Source organism: Engystomops pustulosus, chromosome 10 (assembly GCF_040894005.1).
Source record: "Engystomops pustulosus chromosome 10, aEngPut4.maternal, whole genome shotgun sequence".
NCBI lineage: Eukaryota > Metazoa > Chordata > Amphibia > Anura > Leptodactylidae > Engystomops > Engystomops pustulosus.
In genome coordinates, this window is record NC_092420.1 from 51,082,520 (window position 1) to 51,108,634 (window position 26,115).

A 26,115-nucleotide genomic window follows, 5' to 3' on the forward strand; every position below is an offset into this window, starting at 1 on the left:
TGGTTTCAGATACTTCATTGAGTCCGTTTGGGCTCAAGGTTTGCATTTTATAGATTTCTCTACGGTAGAGGGTCTGATATCTATTATTATCACTTTGGGGAATATGATCAATTGGCATAATGGTAAACAGAGTCTCATCTTTTTGATGTTTAAAGAGGAAGTGTTTAGAGAGCCCATGTTTAAGGAACCCTTTCTTGATATTGAGCCTATGGCCGGTGACCCTATCATGCAATTCCTGAGTTGTCCTCCCTATATATTGCAACCCACAAGGACACTCAATTAAATAGATGACATAGCAGGACTTGCATGTCATGGATGTTTTAACTGGAAACACTTGCGATGTAACATTAGATTTAAAGTGTGTGCTATTATCTTTAATAGTTAAACAGCATAAGCATAGTTTGTGGGAGCATTTTCTGACCATAGGACTACTATCAATGCTGGTACTTGTTTGTGTCCCACTTGTTGTTTTATGTTGTTTTATTAAGCTGGGTGCTAAAATATTTTTTAAAGTGGATGCACGTCTGTAGGTGACCTTTGGTTTGGCAGGCAGTACTTTACTTAGAACCTAATCTTTTTGCAGAATGTACCAATGTTTGTTAAGTATATTAGTTATTTCCCTAAATTTGTCATTGTAACGGGTGACAAAATTCAAGGTGTGATCTACCGTCAGAATGGGATTTTGTTCAGTTTGTGGTGGATATTTCGTGGTCAAACAGTCTTGTTGGGTGAGAGAGACTGTTTTTTGATAGGCCTGTTTAAGAATCCACATGGGATATCCCTTTTCCAGAAAACGCTCTTTTAGAATAATGGATTGTTGCTTAAATACAAGAGGGTCAGTGCAATTTTTTCTGACCCTCTTGTATTGGCTGTATGGTATGTTATTTTTCCATTTTCTATAATGTAAGCTATTATAATTTAAATAGCTGTTTGTGTCAACCTTCTTGAAGAAGGTAGACGTATAGATAGAATGATTACTGATGTATAGGGTCAGGTCAAGAAATGTGATGGAATCTGTTTGATGCTCGGCAGAAAAAGAGATTCCCCATTCGTTTTCACAGAGGTATTTGGAAAAGGCAATGGCGTCATTTGCTGATCCCGTCCAGATTAAGATCAAGTCATCAATATATCGTCGGTAAAAATGAATATACTGTTTAAAAGGGTGGTCAGATAATATATAAATAGTTTCGAAGGCCCCCATAAATAAATTCGCATAGGCAGGGGCTAATTTTGTGCCCATGGCCGTTCCACATTTTTGGTGAAACACAGAGGTGTTATATGCGAAAAAGTTGTTCTCTAGGACTAGAATGAGTAGTTGAAGAAGGAAAGACCTAAAGTTAGCTGTAAGGGATGTGTCTGCATTAAGATACGATTCTACACATTTAATTCCGATTTTATGTTGTATGTTAGAATAGAGGGCTGTAACGTCTAACGTAAGGAAGGAAAATACAGCCGGTAGCTCTAGACTGTGTAATTCCCTAATAAGCTGGTTGGAATCTTTTAGGTAACTGGGGAGTTTTACAACGTATGGTTGGAGGTGTAGATCCACGTAATGGGAAATGTTACTAGTTGCTGATCCCGTGCAAGCAATAATGGGACGTCCGGGTGGGGTTTCGCAATCTTTGTGGATCTTAGGGAGAAAGTAAAAGTGTGACATTGAGGGAAAAGGGATAAAAAGAAATCTATACTCATCTTTCGTAATGATATTTGATGAAACTGCAATATCTAATATAGTTTTAATCTTCTTTTTTAGAGGGGGGATAGGGTCGACAAAGATCTCACCGTAATAATTAGAGTCAGATAGGATATGTCTAGATTCTTGTTCGTAGTAAGTATGGGTTAAAATAACCAGTCCTCCACCTTTATCGGCGGGGCGAAACACAATATCTTTGTTAGCTGCAAGTTTTTTAAGGGCCAACATTTCCCCTTTAGTCAGATTTTTGTTTCTATTTTTATTTATATTTTGTGCTGTCATGGACGGAGCAACCGTTGTGTTCTTGTTATTCGTAAGGGATTTAGGATCATCTTGTACCATATCCTGAAAAACTTTAATAAAATGGCCCTGATTATGTAAAGGGTAGAATTTAGATTTATTTTTTATAGTGGAGGTGGGGATGGGAGTGGCTTCAGATGACATGGGGTCATGGATAGAGGTATCAGGTGATCCAGATAGGGGTTTGTTAGTAGGGAACTCTTGCTGTTCCGCTGCTAAATTTTTTTGCTTATCAGATAAAGTAAAATGACGTTTAATAGTCAGCTTTCTAATAAATGTGTTAATGTCGAGAAATAGTTCAAAATCATTTGGGGCCTGATTTTAGATGATAGCCCTTTTGATAGAAGCGATATGTCATCAGGAGTCAAAGTAAGATCTGTTAGATTAAAGATCTTTACTGTGCTCCCCGATGGGAGAGATGATTTATTTTTTACTTTATTTCGTCCTCCTCTTGATCCCCGTTTGGTTTTTTTCTTTTCTTTTGCTGATGGAGGGGCTGAAAAAAAGATTCTATATTCCTAGTCTTTGAAGGAAAAGGGATATCCCATGTGGATTCTTAAACAGGCCTATCAAAAAACAGTCTCTCTCACCCAACAAGACTGTTTGACCACGAAATATCCACCACAAACTGAACAAAATCCCATTCTGACGGTAGATCACTCCTTGAATTTTGTCACCCGTTACAATGACAAATTTAGGGAAATAACTAATATACTTAACAAACATTGGTACATTCTGCAAAAAACATAACTTGACCCGTTGGCTTAATGACCTAGAAATTGCCCTAAATCCCAGTAAATGCTGCCAGTGATGGCAGCATAATGGTGTTACTGAGATGCTTGGCACCTTCCTGCCTCTCACCTTGAAAGATCAGAGGAAAATGCCAAGGGGTAGTAAATCTAGAGGGGGCACAAGCTAAGTCCCCTGCACACAAATGTTGTTTTGGGAATGTGTGGTACCTTTGTTTATTTACAACTAGCACATATGGTATTTTGACTGGCCCTGGTGGTCATGGATAGGAGAAAGGGGTCCTGTTAGCAAATTTTTCCCCAGGCTCCGGAGGTCTCTAGTTACACCCCTGTATAGAGCCAAAATAGATTACTACACAGCTCTCCTGTACAACCTCTGCTCATAGTTTCTGTCCCTTATTTTCAGCAGCTACCCTCACTCTAACTACTCCAGTTTTTATTGAATAGGTCTCCAGTGTTGTTTTATTGATTGTAGTTTTCTCCTCAGCAACTAATTGTTACAATAAAAAATGGATTCTGTTGACTAGTCTCAGAAGACAGTAAAACTGAACAATTATTATTTCACCATGTAATGTTCATCTTATAATGTGTCAGTTTTGGTCGCATATAACCATTTTCAAGACAGAAAAAGTCCAAACTTTATGCATATAACAAATTTCCAGTGAAGGCCAATTCACTTTTTTTTTTTGCATCAGTTATTGTGAGCCAAACCCCGGTCTGGTCAAACACACACTCAGGTATCATAGTATATAAGGCCGGAAAAAGACACAAGTCCATCAAGTCCAACGTTTAAGAATTAAATAAATGTTTTATCCCCATAACCCGTGATATTTTTTCTCTCCAATACCTTACCTTCCCATCATACCTTACATGCATGTAATTGCCTCATCCAGTTATGGCTCACAATAACATGGAGATAAAATAAGACATATTGGCTACCTCCATCACATGTAAAGACATGTTATTACATTATAGTAAAGTACTTAGTACATTTTAGACTTAATTGCAATGATTATGTGAGGAATAATGCTACAAATTGCTAAGTTTAAAACCAGCCTCAGAGTGGCTGTCAGGGGAACGGACTTTATGAAATCCAGAGAATCATCCTGCTCTCAACAATGGGTGGAGATGCATTCAATGGTTTGTCGGAAATTGCTGAGCACAGCACTTGATTATCTTTGGCACTCCCATTTACTGTTGATGGTAGTGTTGGAGATAGCTGAGCGCTGTTTTTGCAATTTCCGCCACTATCATACATGTACAATTAAATGGAGTGGCTGCACTTATTCTTAACTTAAAGAGTAACCGTCATTTAAAAAAAACTTTTGATATGCTGTAGGGCAGGCAATTTTAAGCCCTTTTGGAATTGGATTAGTTATGTATCTGTTGCTAGGGACATCCCCTCTTCACTGCAGACTACAGAACTAGAGACATGCTCCCTTTTCTCTTCCTGCAATCAGCTGCAATCAGAAAATTATCCATACAGACAGAAACTGAAGCCCCCCTCGGTCACCTCACACTACACAGGAAGTGTCAGGAGACACTCTCCAAGTCTGCAAGCTGTGGCCTCATGTGCTGTGCTGAAGTTTTACTTAGATAGAAAGATAGTAGATAGATAGATAGATATATAGATAGATAGATAGACTATACATAGATAAAGATAGATAAATAGATAGATAGATAGATAGATAGGATATGCATAGATAGATATGAGATAGATAAATAGATAGATATCAGAAAGATATGGTCTCATTGGTCAGCAGCGCACCCTTGTGATGAGGTGACAGGAGGCAGGCCCCGCCCCTCCATCTTGCTGATTGTAGTTTCTTTGAGAGCTGGAAACCATGGTTGCTATGGGCCAAAAAGGTACTAAATGAGGACCGAGTGGCAAAATACTTTGAGGAATGATACCCATGGACACCTGGAACAGAATTATGTATTTTTTTTTTTTTTCTCAGAGTGACAGTTACACTTTAAGAGGAAAAAAACCGACAATATTGAGTGATGGTTTGTATTCAACTGGCAATGCCAGACAATGAAGGTACAAAAGATGTTGAGTTCTAAATCTAGAACATAATTTGATTTGCAAATGTGATTCCATATATGTTACCACCACAAACAATAAAATTATCATTATTATCACAAACTTACATCAGGCACGTTTTAGCAAGTGGCACATTACACATAACTACTAAGGAAATAAAACTGCACAGCTCACATGTAGGACAGAAGGTACTGTATAAAATTCACATTGAATTTTATTGAAGTACAGGTTGTAACAAAACAGCACACTGCATAACGGAATACATGATAAAATGCAACAGTTAACAAAAATCATGCAGGACAACACAAACTATATAACCACACAACACCAATTAAAACTGGAGCGAGCAGGTTCACCTACTTGTCTATGCAGCCAACCATGTAGTAGACCATTGGGAACCAACAAATTGCATCCAGAAAATGCATATCTGGCCTAACATTGGGATTAGAAGAATATATGACAAACATACTATTTAATATTAATGCACTCACAATAAACATCTGCTATATCATTTTGATATTTCTAGAAAAATGTTGACATACATTATTAAAAAATAAATCAATGTACAATATGCAGAACAAAATAAAAGACTTAGAGGCTGAAGAAATGATCTGTTTATGATTTATTGCAGTTACACTGTATTTTAATGTGTATTAATGTGTCATTTCCACAAGACAGAGAAAAGAAAGATGATTAATGTGAAGCACTTGACTTGTGTAATAAACATTAGTTCCTGTATAGAAGCCGAATGTATTCACCACCTCTTCAATTTTATTAAAGCCCAGACATGATTCACTCTCACACATGAAATCTGCAAAAGGCTGATATTACAACACATGGGCGTTAAAAAAACAAGCTAATAATGGCATGGCCAATGGGGATATGAGCACAAGATTAATCAGGAGACTGGCTCTATGAGTTATATATATCTCTCTTACAACTACATCAATATCTTAATGAGCATGCTTTGACATAAAAGATATAAAGAAATCTTATTTACTATGTTGATACTGAACATAACAGCAGGCTAACCCACATTAAGTATAGCAGTGATTGAACCTGTACTTCCCAACTTTCCCGGATCCAGATGGACAGCTTTAAGGCTCAGACCCACTGTCCTGCGTGGCGAGTGTTATGTCCTTTAGACGCAAATAGAGTTGGATGCCACCGAGCCTCTGCCGGTGCAGGTGCAATGTGATGGTGATATCAATTTGTGGCACACTCTTTCTCTGACACAATTGTTTGGTGGTATAGCTGAACCATATAACTATTCCATGTGTGGACCTGGTTGAAAGCCTTACATAGAAGAATGGGCTCAGGCTATCACTTTCTGCTAATACTGTCACAAGGACAACAATAATGGAATGCAACTTGCACATAAAGCCACACGCCATTGTTGGGTTAACGTGGGAAAAATGCATTATAAATATATTTCACAGTATAAGTAAAAATTAAACCAGAATTTTATTGCATTTAAATTAATCTGTCCTATTGGTCCAGATACACACAAAATGTATATACTGTACTTTATTTTACAATTGTAGAACATCATAAATTTCCATATTGTAGACTGATGCCATGGTGTACATAGACATGGTTTCAAAAAATCACAAGCTTAGTTTAGACCGCGCTGCGCTCAGCTTCCGGCCAGCCATACCCACCCATCCTGCATGTTACAATGCTGGGAATAGGGACAGGTGGGTGTAGCCCACCACCTCGGCTGGCCGGAGGCTGAATGCAGTGCAGCTTTCGTGTCCCTATTTGTTCATTTTGGACATGGACCAGAGAGATTGCAGCTCTGGACACTGGTAGGGAATTTGTAGTTAAGTAAACCCTCAGACACCCCTTTCATTTATGTCTAAGCAAAAGTGTAAACTCGAATTTTTGTTATGTTCCATTATGTAAAGGAATATTGAAAACCAAATCCGAATGGGGTACAGAAGCCCTTCGATTTACACCAGTTTCTATAGACTTCCTGTACATGTATTAAGAGGTCCCTTCTCTCATGATTCTATATAACAATGAAGATGGTATGCTGTACTGTTTTTTGTTATAATTAGTGGAAGTGTTAATGAAGGGTCCCTGCTATGCATGTAGGTCTTTGGAAACTAATGAAAGGCACTGCTAAATCCTGCTAAAAAGAGTATAGGAGAAATACTTGAAATAGGTGTGAACTGGCTTTAATAACTGAAATCCAGAACTGACGGATATATCTGTGACAATTATAGCAAGAGGTCCCAGTACTCCCTGAATAAGAATCCAGCTATAACCTGCGACAGGATCCTAGCACAGCCTATAGTAAATGCTCCCGAAAACTGACCTATAAGATAAGACAACCCTCCCCCAAGTCTATTTTTCTTATTTACAACATTTATCCCATATTCACAGGATGGGAAGTCGCACTAATGTGATCAGACATTTATCACCGATCATGTGACCTAATGTTGATGAAAGACTTGTAGTGAAGGCTGTTCAAAGGTTACTTATGAATGTAATATTACAATATGCTATTATGCTAAATATAAAAATACAAAGTCACTTGTTTACATAGTTGTCACTAGTAGCAAAAGAATCCTCATAGCTGCAGAATAGACTGGTCATCCTTTTGCAATGTTTCTATGAAAATCCATAAACACGTCAAAACAGCTTTGTTAGCTTCACTGTGACATTTACATAATGCCAGTGTGCAGAAGTCAGCAACCTAATGTGTTATCCACTGCTCTGTGCACATATGTTCACCTACTGTAGAATCATAATTACCCATCTGAGTCCTCATCTACCCCATGAGGGCTGCAGTAAACTAATCCAAATGAAAGCTCCAATAAGTCTGAAATTCTCAATCTTCAAAAGCAATGTCACCATATTTTCCACTGTGAAAGAACAGATTGCAAAAATAGCAGCAATTCTACCAGTCAGTAAAAATTATCTGAGCAGAAAAGCTGTTTTTATGATGAGTTTTACACTATCTATGCATGTAACTATTCCCTGTATTACAGATTATATATGCAATAAGCAGAGACAAGTTATAATGGGATAAATCAAGTTTTGAGGCTGCAGGGATAGTTTCATGTAAAACTCCCTTATATTCAGTCCTATATTACCTAGATACATGGTATTAGTGTAATATTAATCATAAGAATCTCATTTTTCAGATTTGCTTTACTTTCTATGGACTTTAGAACTGAAGATAGGGATACTTGTATTGATACTCTCCTTGCAGCCTAGAACTGACTCAACATGCAAAATAAGATTCTTCATTTTTATGACTGTGATTGTGATTTTTCATAGGTAAACGAATGGTAAGTCAAAGACACTCGGCACTATCCACCTATTCCAAGGCACCAACAGGTAAACTGGACGGACAGAGATAGAGTCCTAGGTACAGTACTGCAAGGAATAAGCATAACTGGTGGTGCTCCGCTGATGATACACAGTCCTCATAAATTAGCAGTATAGAAAAATAAGTGCAGCACATATGCGAAAGTCCTTTATTACGAGTGCATGGTACAGGCTCCTTTCCTGTACCATGCACTCGTAATAAAGGACTTTTGCACATCTTGGTGAGTGCCGCACTTCTTTCTCTATACTGCTAATTTCATAGGTAAATGGTCAGGAATTTATATAAAATGAGATTTCATCTACCAGAGAGAACTAGTACCGTATATTCCGGTGTATAAGACGACCTGGTGTATAAGACGACCCCCCTACTTTCCTGTTAAAATATAGAGTTTAAGATATATTCGCCGTATAAGACTACCCCTTTTCCAACGCATACAAAACACCGGTAAAAATTTTAAAAAAAACAGATTTGAATTTAACATGATCCTTTTTTTAATGTCAATTCTTATGACATGCAGGTATATAGCAGGAAAACTGTCGCTCATAAACATAAGGCATACAACAACAACATTACCATCGTCCATTTTACTGTAAATGTTACCATACTGTACCTTAAATTTTAATTTTATCAAATATTCCATGCCATGTACTCAGAAGCGGGAAAAACATTCCAAATGCAATGAAAATGGTGAAAACACGCATTTGCGCCATTTTCTTGTGGGCTTGGATATTACGACTTTCACTGAGCGCCCCAAATGACATGTCTACTTTATTCTTTGGGTGGGTACGATTAAGGGGATCCACAATTTGTATAGGTTTTATAATGTTTTCATACATTTACAAAAATGAAAACCTCCTGTACAAAAATTATTTTTTTGATTTTGCCAACTTCTGGCGCTAATAACTTTTTAATACTTTGGTGTACGGAGCTCCGAGTGGTGTCATTTTTTGCGAAATTTGATAATATTTTCAATTATATCATAATTGATATAATTGTACGACCTTTTGATCACTTTTTATAGATTTTTTTTATATTTTTCAAAATGGCAAAAAAGTGCCATTTTCGACTTTGGGCGCTATTTTCCGTTACGGGGTTAAACGCATTGAAAAACCGTTATCATATTTTGATAGATCGGGCATTTTCAGACACGTGTTTATGATTTTTTACTGTTTATTTATATTTATGTCAGTTCTAGGGAAAGGGGGGGTGATTTGAAATTTTAGGTTTTTTTATTATAATTTTTTTTTTAACTTTTTTTATTTTTACTGTTTTTCAGACTCCCTAGGGTACTTTAACCCTAGGTTGTCTAATCGATCCTATCATATACTGCCATACTACTGTATGGCAGTATATGGGGATTTTCCTCCTCATTCATTGCAATGTGCTATCAGCACATTGTAACGAAGGGGTTAAAACGAAATAGCCTCAGGTCTTCGGAAGACCCGAGGCTACCATGGAGACGGATCGACGACGTCATGGGGAGCGGCAATCCCAGGTAAGATGGCGGCGCCCATGCGCCGCTATCTTTTTGAGGCTGCTGGCAGCTTTGCCGGCAGCCATCGCTGTGAAAACACCCGCGATCGGTGCTAGCAAAGTTGCTACAAAGACTTACCGGCTATGGACTGTGAGCCCTCTCCATGCAGCGCGACCCGACCGCCGCCGTGAATACACGGCGGGCGGTCGCGATTACCGGCGTATAAGACGACCCCAGACTAGACAGAAGATTTTTCTGTCTTCAAAAGTCGTCTTATACGCCGGAATATATGGTAATTTAATAGGGTAAAATCTGGTGACAGGTTCCCTTTAAGCAATAATGAAAAACAAGATAAAATATTTAATTACTTCTAAAAAAAAATTATGTTTGAATCAATTTTCTTTTTATTTGTCTGGATTTTTTAAAAATATTTTACACAATCTTTAATGTGAGATGTATTGAGGTTGAAATAAAGTCCCAAGAACATAGGAGACCATAAACTTTTGGTTACCTGTCACCAAAATCTGTATGTAAATTTGAAGTAGAACTCCAACATTTTATGGCTGTATAAAAGTGAAGATAACCTTCCTAATAGTGGATGTATGTGTTATCTGATTCATCCAGCTCAAACATGTTTCATGTGATTCTTGAACCCATACTATGGTCCACATTCTTCAAAACTAGTGCAAACTGCATTGGGTGTAGTGCGCGACAGATTCATGAAATGTGTCACACATTCTTCATGAATCTGGCGCCTCCTGCACTTCTCCGCAAGAATGCACCGTTTTTATTCTGGTGCTATTCTTCATGCTTTGGGATTGTGGCACAGACACAATTGTGGCACACGATCTGACTGTGCACCAGAATGTCCCTTTTGGTGCACGTTTTTTCTGTCTTGTTGGACACAGTGCTGCTGCGACACAAAACTGGCGCAGACACTTTATATATACATGTGCAAGCAATTTGTATGTTCTTTCTAGTGCAAAGTCACACACAAAATAAATGTGGGCCTATGTGTAGACAGAAAGTCAGTTTATCTACTCATTTTATCAATATTAACATCGATCGTCTGCTGATCATGTAAAACCCCGACTAAAAGACACTGGTGCCTCCGCCAGGAAGTGGATTTCCTTCAATAAAATTAACACCAAGTACAGTACCTTTCTAATGGGCTTTAGATTAGAAGTTTTTTTGTGGGAGGTTTAGTTTCAGTAGCTAAAAATAACAAACCAAATGCACTTATCCTTACTGTACTGTACATGAATGTAAAAATAGGTAAAGGTGTGACTGGGATTGTGAAATTTTACCTTTTTCTACTATCACCTTACTAGAGTTCTTTGCTTTTCTGCCTGTGATATTTCTTTTGCAATAGGTAAAACATAAAACACTTGCTGGTGCCTGTAAGTGCCCACCTTTTGTTATGTTTTCCTATTGCACATGCATTTCTGGCTTTCTTTCTGGTTATTCAGTTTTTTTTAGTGAAGTAACCACATGTCATCCCTGTTTGTCAGCTTGACACACACATCATCTGATTACAGACATTCTTACTACATGGATTTGGCCTGTAGGTGAACACTTTCCCTGGTGGATGTTTCTCTGAGGGGTTTGAACCAAATGGTATTACCCAAGGCGCTCTCCTCTGTTGGGAAGTTTCTGTCCTTTTTTCCTCTCATTTTCTTTTTATGTACAGTGTTCAGACCCCTTTGCATTTTTCACTCTTTGTTACATTGCAAACAATTGGTAAGATCAAAAACAAACTCTATTTCCCATTTTTCTGACTGATCCACCAAAGGGGGTGTGACCTCATGAAAAGGGGCATGTCTTTGGAAAAAAGGGGTGAGGTGGTATGCAAATGAGTCAGTGTGCCAAAAAATTAGGAGCAAGGGACACATTGTGGCGCACAGTTTAGAACGGCTAAAATCTGGTCTATCAGTTAGACTTGACAGTCTTATACTGCGACAGATTCATCATCAAAATGAAGGACCTGCCATAGCACTAGTCTAGTCTTTTCGAGCTCTGCACTGTCAGAGCCTGAGACACATTTATGAATTCTCCCCGGTGTTCTTTGTCCTCATCTCTCCCCCATCTGATGACATCAGTGTCTTAGCATTGGAGAGCACCAAGAGGGGAGACTGGGTGCAGTAAATTTCTTCATAAATACTCATCCATTTTTATATCTATAGGGATATATGGAGCAATATGTGGCTGTTACGGGGGTTTTAAAGCAGTGGAGTGGGGTGATAGACTCAATTTACATTGCATGAGAACAATGTATAAAGTAATAGAAATAATAACAATAATTCTGTCCACAAACAAGAAAAGAAAAGTGATTATACAAAGGTATATATATAAATACAGACGGAGTGCATTTATTTATACCAGCTCATTAGCAGGAACATGCACATTCCTTTTAATTTAAGTGATCTACAAATAGAAAACATATTGTGCTCCACAGACAAATTATGTTGTTACATTTTCCTAATATAATTTCCGAAAAACTACCAAGGAAAAAAATTGAAAGAAAAAAATGTGTTCTATCACAGTAATACACACAGAGACTGCCGTGTGTCATTTTCTGTGGCTGACACTATGTTTAAGGCAATTCTTTGCATAGCTATTACACAAATGGTTGCATTTCAGAAAGGCCATTACTGTACCCTAGGAAAAATACTTTAGAAATGGAATGAATACATCTCTTGCAGACACATTTTAAAATTGAAATCTGTGTGGGCTGTTTACCAGGACACCTAATGATAATACGTTACACTGCCTCCTTTTACACAATAGAAAGAAGCTCTGATCTAAAATGTATTTTTTAATATTTACACAAATGTGAGCAATGCAAAAACATCACAGACATTTCCTATCTATAACAATATTTCAGCATGTATATTTTATATAAAGTATTATGTTCTGTATCCGTGGGACTATTTAATACATTACACACTTGTATAATACTTGTGACATGAGGCCTCCATACCATATGTTATCTCTATCAACTATTTGGTGTTGTGTAGTGATGAGAGGACCCAGTAAAATTCTGTTTCATCCAGACTGATTTGGCAAGCTCTGTGTAGCGCTGTGTAATCTGTGTACGCTATATAAAGAGTTATTATAAATAAATCCTCACCAGTAACTGTTTAAATGTTGTCAGCAAAATCGCCAGTGTCATTTAAATTACCGTGGCCACAAAATGGGCCAAACCCAAATTTTAGAAATCTGTTTGGGTAAAGATTTAGGTACCAAACCAGAAGCCAGACCCGAACACCCAACAAAAAAACCCATGATTGGTGCCAGCACAGTCAATGGCATTTAAATCAATGGAGCGTGCCCGCATTAACATGCCAGCGGCGCTGGTTGCAGTCATTTTCGGGAGGGTCGTTGCTCCAGGTGATGGCATAGGGGATTGATGATCCTCCTCATAAAGGTGGCGCCATTTGCTGCTGGCATGGTCACTCTCAGTCATGGCCATTACCACTCGATTAACACTAGTGTTTTGATATATTATAAATATGTACTTATCCCAAATATACCTGATTGCAGCCATTGTCCCAATAATGTCAGAAAAATGTCAGGCAAGGGATTGTCTTCATTATGTTGTTTTAATAATTACTTAATTTTACAATTTTCGTATATGTATGTTTTCACCATTTGCAACATTTTGCTCTATAACTTGTGGTACATATGCGGGGTAAGGGGAGATATAGGTTTCCTCACAGTTGAAGCAATTCCAAGAGAAATGTCGACATGACCCTTATGTGAAAAAACAAGTGCAGCAATTTTTGTGAATTGTAGCCCCCTGCAGTTTAGGGTCCCCAACATTTAATCTATTCTTGCATTCCTAGCATTTCCAAAGGGAAAGGCTAGGGCATCTATTGACTGGAGTATGCTATGTGCGCACCGAGTATAGTGAAACCGGCGTCAGAAGACCTCACTTCACTGAACTAGTCCCCGATGTTCACAGCATTTTCAGTGAATCAAAGTGTATTTAGGTCGGCTTCACTGTGCGCAGTGCACATGTGGTGAGGGCACAGGCAGACTCTAGTCACTAGTTGCCTTTCCCCTTTAAAATTTGAGGAATGATCAAAAAACACCTCTATGGTATAAATGTTTGGAACCCCATACCCTACCTTTATGGAAACATGCTGATGGTTTAGGGGTCCCAAACCTAATGAAAACTGTCATGTTGAGTTCTCTATTATCTAATACCAAAGATGGAATAAAGCCTACTGACCATTTAGAGTACATAAACTGTGTATGAAGAAGGCAGTAGGGAGAAGAGAGAAGTAACTGTGTGATAGCAGCTAGCTCTCCAAATTCTACCTGGACATCTCTATATACTTTGTAGGATTTACTGTTAAAATATATTTTATTATAAACTCTCTCTGTGCCTATCTATTATAACTAAATATATAAAGGAGCATGATGAGATTTTTTTTCCATAATACCCGAGGTACCTGATCAGATTTCAAGTGTTCATACAAGGCTGTTAACTTAAGACTTATTATTAAAAGATCTGGAATTGAAAATGTACATTAAGAAAGTTTTTATTATGTGACCTTTGCAACTTTCTTGAAATTCAGACTTACTAATATACAGTATAATCAGTTCTTAACACTTACGGATTATCCAGCAGTAGAATGATTGGATTAAGCTCCTTCTTTGGTCTGTAATAAGCTCTGAGTGGAACAATGAAATTGTACAGTCCATTGCCTGCTGTCTCGGCTGCAACAATGATGACTTTATTTTTAAAACCATAGGCTTTAGCATCTTCATAATAGTTATGCTGACAACCCTAAAGCAGGAGTTAAAGACATATTTTATTATTATACCCAGTATGTAGTGCATTTCATCTTTAGTTATTGTTTATCACTGTGGCAAGCGTTTCTTTAGAAATCAATAAACACAAAGTATCAACATACTTAGAAATACATGTTTTCTCAAGCATAGCTGCTAATAGTGTTTGCATGGAGAATAGTACAGTCAATAAAGTAATGGAGAACAGAAACATGATAAATTGGCCAATGTGGAAAAATCAGGTAATGCAGTAAACAGAGGAAAGATATTCAGGAGTGCACTGATTTATAATACGGACCAGAAGAAGACAGATAAACAGTCATTTTTATAGCAGAATGTGAAGGGCTATTAGACGCTGCAATTCCTGACTATTTATAGTTATGTGCCACCAATGTGCTGGTAAAGCTTGTTCAGAATGATCGACAATGTAAAAGAACCATAGGTAGATTTAACAAAAAACGTTGTTTAAATAATAGGTCACAATCTGGGGGGTATTTTTCCATTGAATGGTTGGAAACTTTAGGATCTAACAGATTCAAGACAACCGTCTGAACCTTAGAAAATTGTAAATAACATGGTGGTTTAGTAAGTAAATTTTGATTGAAGGAAAGAATTCAACAGACCTTTTGTAAAAATCCCTCATTTTTATCAATCCCTTAAAAAAACTGGGCCCTTTTTCACTCTCGGCCTTCCAAGGGCCATAACTTTTTGTTTTTCTAATTGCAGAGCTGCAGCAAAATTAGACTTCCTAGTGTCAGTATTTAATATTCTAAGCAATATACATGGAAAGTGGACAAAAATCTAAATATGATACACATGGCAAAAAAAGCTTAGTTGTGCTGTTATGGGTTATGGGTTATGTACTTGTGTGTACATCCTCATCATTCTTTGAATGCGCAGGGAAACACCAGCTTTATATAGTTTGTTATGGCTCCATATTCTGATGCCAGTAAGATCTTCATATTTTGGTGCATGCTGCTGTGTAAGGTGTTATTTTTTGCAGTATGAGCTGATATTTATACAATTTCTATATTAGGGCCCTTGGATGAAACCGATTCTATATTTCATATTTTGTAACATAATGAATTAATAAATAAGTAATTGGTATAGGCAACACTGACTGTCTTTTTCTGTAGGTTAACATTTCTATTTTAGGGACAGTACAATCATTTAATCACATTTTTTATTCCAATGTTTAAGTAGTGCGATTCAAAGTGGCAATTCAGACATTTGGATATTTTATTCTATTATGGGGTTTACCACTGAAAAGAACTATTTTTATTTTTTGATAGCTCAGACATTTTGATGCAGGAATACTTCAAAAATCACCATCAAAAATCTATAACTTTTTTATTTTTCTGTATACAGAGCTCTGTAAGGGCTTGTTTTCTGTGTAACAAATTGCACATCACAGTGCCAGTATTTAATATTCCATGCCATGTACTGGAAAGCGAAAAAAAATGCTGTGAAATTGGTGAAAAAAACGCATTTGTGCCATCTTCTTGTGGGCTTGGATTATATGGCTTGGATTTCACTGTGCACCCAAAATGACATAAGTATTTCATTCCTTGGGTCGGTGCGATCACCGGGATAAGAAACTTGTATAGGTCTTATAATGTTTTCATTACAAAAATTTCATTTATAAAAATGTAAACCTCCTGTATAAAATGTTGTTTTTATTTTGCCATCTTCTGGCGCTAAAAACTTTTTCATACTTTGATGTACGGAGCTGTGGATGGTGTCATTTTTTGTTACTATTTTTAGGGCGGTACGGCCTTTTGATCACTTTTTATTAATTTTTTTTATATTTTTCGAAATGGCAAAAAAGTGCCATTTTTAACTTCGGCCGCTATTATCTGTTATGGGGTAAAACGCAGTGAAAAAAACATATATTTTTTTATATTTAAACCAAAAAAATTATTCCACACATAAACAACAATGTAGAATAAAAAATCTATATTTATTATAAATAATCATAAAAATACAATTATAGGAAAAATATAGGAAAAATTATAGGAGAAATCTGGCACTATATGGTGAGGGCACAGATAATGTCATATAATTACAGATCGTGAAAAAAAAAAGGGGCAGATTTACTTACCCGGTCCCATTGCGATCCCACGGTGCATTGTCCAACGTGGATTTGGGTCCGGCACGATTCACTAACATTGTGTGTCCGAGTTCCTGCATGTGTCGCTGCTGTACCGAGGTCCGCCGGACTTCACCTTCTTCTTCCCGGTGCACAATTCCTTTTTTATATTCCGCAGTTTGTTCAAATCCATCGGATTGTCCGACGTCCGGCCACTCGATTTCTGTCTTATGCAAGCCGGCGCCGAAGCGCCACAATCCGATCGCATGCTCCAAAATCCCAGGGCAATTCGGAGCAAAACAGAAATATTTGGGAAACCCGACAAAAGTGCGGCGACCCTTAGTAAATGAGCCCCATTGTCTTCACAAAAAGTATAGTAATAATAACACAACCAATGGGCAGCAATAAGATACCAAAAATGCACAGGATGCAATTGAGTTGTAATGAAAAAAAGTATATAATACTAAATGAATTCTGCAGGCAATGAAGCTAATATCAAATCATTGGGTTATGTATATATACATATTATGCACCAATAGTAAAATACCTGCCAGGTGGTTTTCATCATGCCCATGGTAAAAAACTGATTTGTGGCGCATGCGAACCAGGCGAGATCCAGCTCCGAGATCTGGAAGTAACACATGGGTCCGAGATCTCTTGAGAATGGATCAATGGTTAAGAGACGCCAGACAATTGACGGCAGCTCCGGTCTGTCGGCCCTTCCGCCCAAGCATTGCGCACATAGCCATTGCGCACTCAGCGCACATAGCCTCTTATATAGAACACACCACAGCGGAGGTAATTTAAACCAACAGAGGGCCTGATACCACATAACGACCTACTAGAGTGACATCTAATCTTATTTTATAGCGATGGATGATCATTATTGACCACATAAAAGTTGTCTTAAAGGACAATTTTTTTGGTTTTAATGCTCCATACACATTCCATGTGTGTATAGGTAGGTGTGTGTGTGTATGTATAGGTGTGTGTGTGTGTATTTATAGGGGTGTGTATGTATAGGGGTGTATGTGCATGTATAGGTGTGTGTGTGCGTGGGTATGTATAGGTGTGTGTGTTGATATGTATAGGTGTGTGTATAGGGGTTTGTGTATACTTGCTCTATATAATGTTTATATATGTGTATTTGCTGTATGTATACTCAGTATGTGCGTAGAGGTTGTATATACTGTGTGTGTGAATATATATTTTTATGCAGCATTGGGGATATTTATTAGGGCTTCTCTGCCATGTCAATTTTAGTTTTGGCGGTACGCTGTATGCATTTTACACTACATGACAACAGGCTGTATGCATTTTACACTACACGGCGGCACGCTGTATGCATTTAATACTACTTGGTGGCACGCTGTATGCATTTTACCCTACATGGCGGTGCGCTGTATGCATTTTATACTACATGGCAGTACACTGTATGCATTTTATACTACATGGCGGTACGCTGTATGCATTTTATACTACATGGTGGAACGCTGTATGCATTTTATACTACATGGTGGCACGCTGTATACATTTAACACTACATGGCGGCACGCTGTATCTATTTTATACTACATGTCAGCACGCTGTATGCATTTTACACTACATGGCGACACGCTGTATCTGATTTTTACTCTGTATCTGATATATTACATATATGGCGGGGGGGCGTCGGTCTATGGCTCGCCTCAGGCAGCAGAAAGGCTTGGTTCACCCCTGCACACAGCCCTATAAAACCCAGCCATTTTCTATCTCAGCACTTCACACTTCATGTTGTAGCGTCCAGCTGCTGCTATTGTAATGTGCGATTCCTCCCTGTTCTCTAAGGGGGTTCTATATACCCCAAATAGCAGTTCTATTTAGTGACAAAATCGAATAGGGAGAAATCTTTTTGACTTTCATGCATCTGCAGTAGCGATTGGTGGACCAATCCCTGGTTGTTCTTTAAGGGGGATCTGTATACCCCAAATAGCAGTTCTATTTTGTGAAAAAATCGAATAGGAAGAAATCTGTTTGACTTTCATGCATCTGCAGTAGTGAGCTGTCAGTTGTGGGGTATATGTATAAGGCACATTGCAATACCTTTTGGGGGGTCTAGTTTACAGCCAGATTTATGTGTGAAATCCACATAGTTGATACAGTGATTTTTGCTGAAATTACACTGTCAGTTGTGGGGTATCTGTATATCGCACATTGCCATACCTTATTGTGGCTCTAGTTTACAGCCATATTTACGTGTGAAATCCACATAGTTTATACAGTGATTTTCGCTGAAATTACACTGTCAGTTGCGGGGTATCTGTATAACGCACATTGCAATACCTTTTGGGGTCTTTAGCTTACAGCCAGATTCACGTGTCAAATCCACTTAGTTTATACAGTAGTTTATACAGTGAAAAGAATGGCAAAATTATCAGTGACGTCAATGCAAAATTACTGCCGACATCCTCTGCACTCTTTTGGGGGACTTTCCACATGTATTCGCATTTAACAGAACAGGTTCTGTCGTAATCTATGGAATCATCTGATGTCAGTGTAAAAAGTGCACACTTTGATGTTATAGTGGGATCTTGGCCCTCAGCTCTGTCCTTTCGAGCTGGCACAGACGTTACCTTGTCAGGCTGTGTTCCCGCTTTGCTTATTTGGGGAAGTTGGCCTATGTAAGTGCACATGGAAGTGAAGAGTGAAGCGATTCTAAGAGCCGCTGCTGTCATGTGCGTGTCATACTAAAACACAGCATTGTTTGAAGACCAAACCACGCTCCCTATGCATATTTAAGCATGGCACAACGTTCTACAACACCCTACAGGCTCTCTGCAGCCAGGAAATGCCTGTTTTTTAACATGATTCTTTTTGATTCGATTTGGGTCGAATCAAATTTTTTCAAAAAATTCATGATTGTTTAAGGGCTGTATATGATATACTTTGAGACTATAAGGGTTGTGTTTTTGGTTGTGCTGTTACAGAGCCAGCACTGAAGTTTGGCTGGCAGATAGGAAATCCTTGCATCATATTATGGCATAACGCAAGGACTCCCCTTCTGTACAAGGTGTGCTTTCTGTGGGATCGGGCAACATATAGCCCTGCTTTTGGTTTTTAAAGGAGGGGACCAAAAATGGATGGGCAGCAAGCAAGCATTGGCAGCAAGATGTGGAAATTCATAAATATTTTTTTTTTATTTTGGATGCCTATATCTTTCAATAAAATGAGTTTAACAAACCCTGTCGCTTGTAAAATATGGCAAGTTGTGTTGACTATATTACTATATAAGATTGTTGATCAGTGGATCTTTACTGCCCTATGCACAGTGCCTGAATCAGGTTTAATTTGAGAAAATGAGAAAAACTGATATCTTCAACTTTTGGAGTCGAATTACCTAAAACAACTTTGTAGTCAGTTGGCTGAACTATTTGGAGATTTTTTTTAACCTTGTCTTTAGTGACTAGAATTTGAGCAAACAGATGGCTTAAAGATGTGCCAGAAGGTCTCAAGCTTTGTCTTCAGAGATTATGACAATCACATATCATACAGACTTTTTCACCACAATTATGAAATTTAAAATAAAATATTTTCTGTACCTTATCTAACCGTAAGCAGCAAAATGGGACTTTTTCTTGCAAAAGATGACAAAAGGTTGGGGAGCTGCCTATATATGGCGAATTAGGAGGATAACCTTTAATGTACCTGAAAACAAAAAAAGAATAGATTATGACATTTGTATTTTTTTTTATTTCAGTGAAATAAATAGGAATCTTACAATGTTTCCTTAATAGATCAAGATGCGTTTTCTTAATGAAACATGAAATCACGTTATACTGCAGATTTCAAATAAAATTTAAGTGTTCTTATTAAATCCTCATCATCGATAAATATGTTTTCTGATTTGAATACCATAGACATAGAATATCAGTAAAATAACATTTACGATTTCTTTCTTTTTATTTATAGTCAGATAATGTTGAGTGCGGAGTGTCTACTTTACAGACAAACTTTACAACAATTTAACTAAATTGTCACATTTAAAGAACAGTTATTTACGCAACAAAAAAAATGGACTCTTCAAGCATTCTATATTTTAACAAGTGGACCCGCGAAGATTGAGAAATAGTTTTTGTATTAAAAGAAGGTTTAGCATAAATTTATATTTCATTGCCATTTTTTTTGGATGCGCATTTACGCGGGGAAAGACTTTCAATCAAAACAACTTCCTTCCAAACTTAAGTGCAGCACTTTTAGAAATAATAAAGTACAATGTATACTGGATATTTTCTAACCAAACTAATGAGTAGATTTACAAATCTATGTCTTTTGACAGTGGACATGGCAATACCATTTTTTTCCAGAATTATAAACTTTGATCTTCAAACTGTGCATTAAAATGTATTTTAGTTATTTTTTTTTGCATACTTCAAATAAAGTTCAATTCAAATCTGCAACTCTGCAAGCTTCTGTTCAGCTTCTGTTCAGCTTCTCACAATATTCCCATAGAGTTGATTAGTGTATGGACCATTAATGTATATTCAATGTGGAGATCTAACTTACAGACTGGACATTTTGGTCTTCTAAATAATGTACAAGTGACATCTCTCTAGTAATAGACTTACACAACATTATACATTGCCTTCAACTAAGATAAAAAATAAGCTAAATATAACTAAAAAAAGTATATGCAAAGTATAGAAATTATCATATTGCAACAAGGAAGTGAATGCATGAACGATTCTGGGATTTTTACCCAACTATCTTGCTGATAAACTAAAACTTGTGTTGAATAGTTTCAAACTGCTGCTTAACTGCCTTTTTACTTTCTAAATGCCATGTCACTTGAAGGGCATGCCATTACTGGGATGCTGCTGCAGTGTGGGGCTGAAGGGGGCTGCTGCAGGGCATTTCATTACTGGAGGGGGCAGGAAATTTCATTACAGGGGAGAGTTGCTGCAGGACATTTCCGTACTGGGGAGGGCTTTCATTACTAGGAGAGGCTGCATGAGGCATTTCATTACTGGGGGGATGCTGGGGGGCTGCATATGGCATTTCATTACTGGGGAGGCATTTGGGCATTGCCTTACTGGGGGAGGCTGCTGGGTATTACATTACTGGAGGAGGCTACAATGCATTTTGTTACTGTGTACGAGAGGCTACCAGGGCATTTCATTAGTAGGGGAGGCTGCTGATCAATAATTGGGGGAGGCTGCCTGGACTTTCCATTAATCGGAGAGGCTGTGATCAATGCATTTCCTATCCTAGGCGTATACTCGAGTCAATAAGTTTTCTCAGTATCTTGTGGTAAAATTAGGTGCCTCAGCTTATACTTGAGTATAAATCTTATGATTAATTCACATTACCTGGCTTCCTGTCAGCAGTATGTGATGAGTTCTTGGAAGGGCCTGTGAGTGGCTGTGTCAGTTTACATTCCTCCACACGCATGTCTGCGCAGCTATTGTGTTGCATGTGACCCTTTTGTGGCGCAGGTGAGCTGGCTTCAATGCAACAAAAAGTTAGGGGGCGTGCCGGTGGTCAGTCCGACTGATCCAGACCAAAGACCGTATTTAACATGCAAATTGTGTTGCACGCCCTATGTTAAGGGTGCCCCACAAAAACATTGGTGATCTCTGTCGGGCCAGTGCGCCGCATTTAACATGGGTTTTTGGTGCACGCAATCGGATTTTGGCGCATTCGTGACGGCTTTCATGCGACACAAATCAGGGGGGCCGGAAGTTGGACGATCCGACGGGTTCGGACAACGCACAGGATTTAACATTGAAAATTGTGTCACGCGCACTTGCAAGCACAGGGAAGAAGAAGGTGAACTCCGGCGGACCTTGGCAGGGAAGCGACAGATGCAGGAACTCGGGCGCACGATCTTAGTGAATCGCGCCGGACTTCATCTTCCCAAAGTGTCACACAAAAAACAAGCTCTCATTCACCTATGCTGACATAATGTTATGCACGTGCATGAAAGAAAAAAAAGGAAACAATAGCTTGCCCATTGAGGACCCTAACAGGCCAGTCACTAAGAGGTTAAATTAAATGGTTTGGTCACTTATTTGACATCCTGGTCTGATGACATAGTAGCCACACAAAATCTCAGCATAGCAAATAACATAACACATATTCTAAATAAAAATTTTCAAAGAAAAATAATTAGATTTAATTCAGTTGTTCTTTTCACAACATTTTTAAAAACATGTTCCAACAATGGCACAACTGTGGCTTCCCCTGTAATATGTGAACTGGAGTATATATTTAGCTTTATAGACTTTACTGCACGGAGGAGCCTCTTATTTCCGAAACACGCTGCTAAACTTAAAATTGTGAGGGGAAAAGGGACATGCTTCTAATAAGATGTAATACTAAAGACAGAGGTGGTGCAATTTAAAAAATCCTAGTGTAAAACCCCCTGCTGCTATCATTTCTATCACTCTGTCTTACATTTTTTCCAAACTACCATCATTATTTGCAAAAGTTTCTGTAGAGGGATGAAAACTCAAAAATATGATCTTGCACAGGCAGGATTTAAACCTCCTGCTGGAAAAATAAAATTGTAACAGTAATGATTTTTCTCTGGGAAGAGTCAGAAAAAAATGACTTGTTCAGTATGTTTGAGAACAGGGTGTCGTATAAAATATTTCAGCTGATTCTTTTTTTTCTTTTGACTTCTGAAATTCTTGAGCATGTGTAAGAAGAATAAAAGCAGTAATAAACATAATGACTGCTCACAGTATTTCAATGACAAACCATTACACAGCCCATATTTCTTGTTACAACACTAGGACAGTCTGCCCATCCATAACATTTCATACTATATAATGGCTATTGCAGATTACTATGGAGATTTTAGAACAGGAATTGTCTTTCAGCTAACCATTAGAGAAAACAATATTTTCTTACTTGGCACCTGGCATGGAAATTAGTACAAATTCTATATTATAAAGACTGTCACTATATAGTATTATAGTATTATAGTAGATAAAATTGAGGAAAGATGCAGGTCCAGCCCCTCCAACATATAAAATATTAACAAAATGTTTTATTTCCCATAAAATGTGATATTTTTGTTTTCCAAAAAGGCATCTAGACCCCTCTTGAACATAAACAAAGTATCAGCCATAACAACCTCCTTCAGCACAGTGTTTTAAAGTTTCACTGCTTTTATAGTAAAGAATCCCTGTCTATGGTGATGGTAGATCCATCTCTCCTCTAGACGTAGGAGAGGCCTATTCCTCCTAGTCTTGACCAAAAGCCTAGGTATATACTGTAAAGATCATTGGACTGCCCATTCATGTAATTGATCTTTTCTGCACTGGTTCCAGTTCCGTAAGTTCATTTTTATACACTGGCACCCAAAAGTGTACACAATATTCCATTTCTGGTCTGACAAGGGCAAAACTATGTCCTTCTCATGAAAATCTATTTCTTTCTTGATTCATCACATTGCATTTGCCTTATTAGCAGCTGCCTGGCTCGGGCCACATCACTGTCCACCAATTCCCTAAGTTTTACCAAGTAAAAGAACATAATTGCACTTTTTGTTTCCATGACCCAAATGCATAAGTTTACATTTATCAACATTAAACTTCCACAGCCATTTTTCTGCCCAATACTCTAGTTATCAATTACTTTACAGAGCTGAGTATCATCTGCAAATAATGAAACTCTACAACAAGTGAGCCCAATATTGACCTCTCCGGTCCACTACTGGTAATGGTTAACCAGAGCTACATCTGTAACTTTAACCCAATTTGATATTGTACCATTAATGACAACAACCCTCTGTTTTCTATTGCTAAGCCAAGTGCTAACCCAAAAATAAAAATATATTCCTCTAGATTAATCCCTTTCCTCTCCCTGATCTATTTTAATGGGGCATGGTCAGATATAGCCAGTTATGTATGGCTTCCACCTTGTTTACCTGTGGCTTTATCTTACCCTAACCTACTTTATAGCCTAGTAACCTTGCCTCTTCCATACCCATGGCACATTTCTTGAGGTTCACAGTCTATTCTTAAAGCTCCAAGTACTGCATGGACTGCTGGACCACCTATTTCTTGCCTCTTCAATTACACCCAGTTTTAACATCCATTTTACCACATTCAAATCACCCCCCTACATGCTTCAGGAACTCTGTAGGGTTTTGTATTCACTCAAACATGAGTTTCCATGAAAATGTCTCAAATCTGTGAACATATCCCTGTTCTTTTGCAAGCACTCCCAACACTGTTGGCAAAGCCTCTTAAATTTTCACCTACTCAATACTAGCCTCAGTTTGGGGCACCATGAAAGATGTTTCAGGAGGGTCCCCTTCTTACCACGGTTTGATTAAATATATGTGGTATATTTGGAAGGGCTTTCTTTTACCTGTATGATGGACTTTGTAGTTCACCTCCCCCACTTTTTCCACCACTTCATATAACCCTTGCCACTTGGCCAGAAACTTCCTCTTTGGGTGCAAGTATGAAGACCCACTCTTCTAGTTGAAACTGTCTATCTCTAGTTGACTGTTTAACACTGTAGTTTTGTCCTGTGCCTTAAGCAAGTGTTCTTTAACAATGGACATTATGTTAGTGATTCCTGAGCCACATGCTCTATCAATGTTTTATAGGGGGTAACCTCAGTCTCTCATGTTTCTTTAGCGACATCAAGTAACCCACAAAGGTGCCTGCCATACAATAATTTAAAAGGTGAAAATCCTGTGGAGGTACTAGCCCTTTTTTACATTGCCTATAAGGTTTTATTAAACCTTTCCACTAGGCATTTTGCCTGGAGATGATATACTGAGGTGCACGACTGGGTAATTTTGTTTGGACACTTCCCTCATGTCCTTTGACCGAAAAGGGATTCCCTGGCCTGTTAAAATTTCTTTGAGTAGTCCTGTTCGTGAAAATATCTGGAACAACTCTCAGGCTATCAACTTAGCAGAGGTATTTCTTAAATGTACTGTCTCAAGGAACTGAGTACCATAATGGACTACCACTAATATATATTAATGACCTCTGGCTGACCTAGCCAGTGGTCCCACCAAATCTATTGCTGTTGAAATGGGATCTCTATAAAGGGTAACAGAATTAATGGACTATGGAGTGAATAGGGAGGTTAACTGGCAGACTGAGCAAGACTCTAAAATAACCTGGCCAGTAAAGCCTTTGCAGTACTCTCACCTTAATCTTTTCAGCACCCAGGTGATCACCCAGCACATGTGAATGGGTTATATCTAAGTCCAAACGTCAATAGGGCCCTTGGACAAGTAATTGCCCCACCATCCCTCATTTTGGTTACCCGATACAGCAAAGTGAGAAAAATGAGTACCAGGCCCTGGCTTTTGGGCAACATAATTTTGTATGGTCATCTGGTAAAGAGCACCATTTATTGTTAAGTCTTGGAGCTGGGCTGTCTGAAAATTTTCTCAAGAGACCTCAAGAGATAGCGGTCAATAACTTCAGAGGATAATTCCTCTTCCTCATCCTCAGCTAGCAGAGATAAAGGAAATTAATTTGAAATGACAGATGCATTTACAGTTTCCTCAGAATCATTACAGCAAGTTGGTTTATCAGGCATGATAGCTTTGCCCTATAAGTCCCAGGGAAGTCCCAGACAATAATTATCTCATTCAATTAGTCTTTTACAATTCC

The 26,115-nt window shown here is 38.1% G+C and overlaps 1 protein-coding gene across 8 annotated transcripts in view; it reads right to left on the reverse strand.

Moving 5' to 3' along the window:
- The window catches only part of KCNT2 (potassium sodium-activated channel subfamily T member 2), a 537,964-nt gene that overhangs the window by 92,626 nt on the left and 419,223 nt on the right, over positions 1 to 26,115 (reverse strand). For 5 of the 8 annotated variants that reach the window (XM_072126923.1, XM_072126924.1, XM_072126926.1 and 2 more), the window contains exons 18-20: positions 20,065 to 20,170; positions 14,223 to 14,395; positions 5,147 to 5,218 (exon numbers count right to left, since the gene is read on the reverse strand). In XM_072126923.1, coding sequence (XP_071983024.1) covers positions 5,147 to 5,218; positions 14,223 to 14,395; positions 20,065 to 20,170 — 351 coding nt within the window. The remainder of the gene's footprint in view (positions 1 to 5,146; positions 5,219 to 14,222; positions 14,396 to 20,064; positions 20,171 to 26,115) is intronic. The other 3 variants (XM_072126927.1, XM_072126928.1, XM_072126925.1) reach the window with 1 other exon arrangement.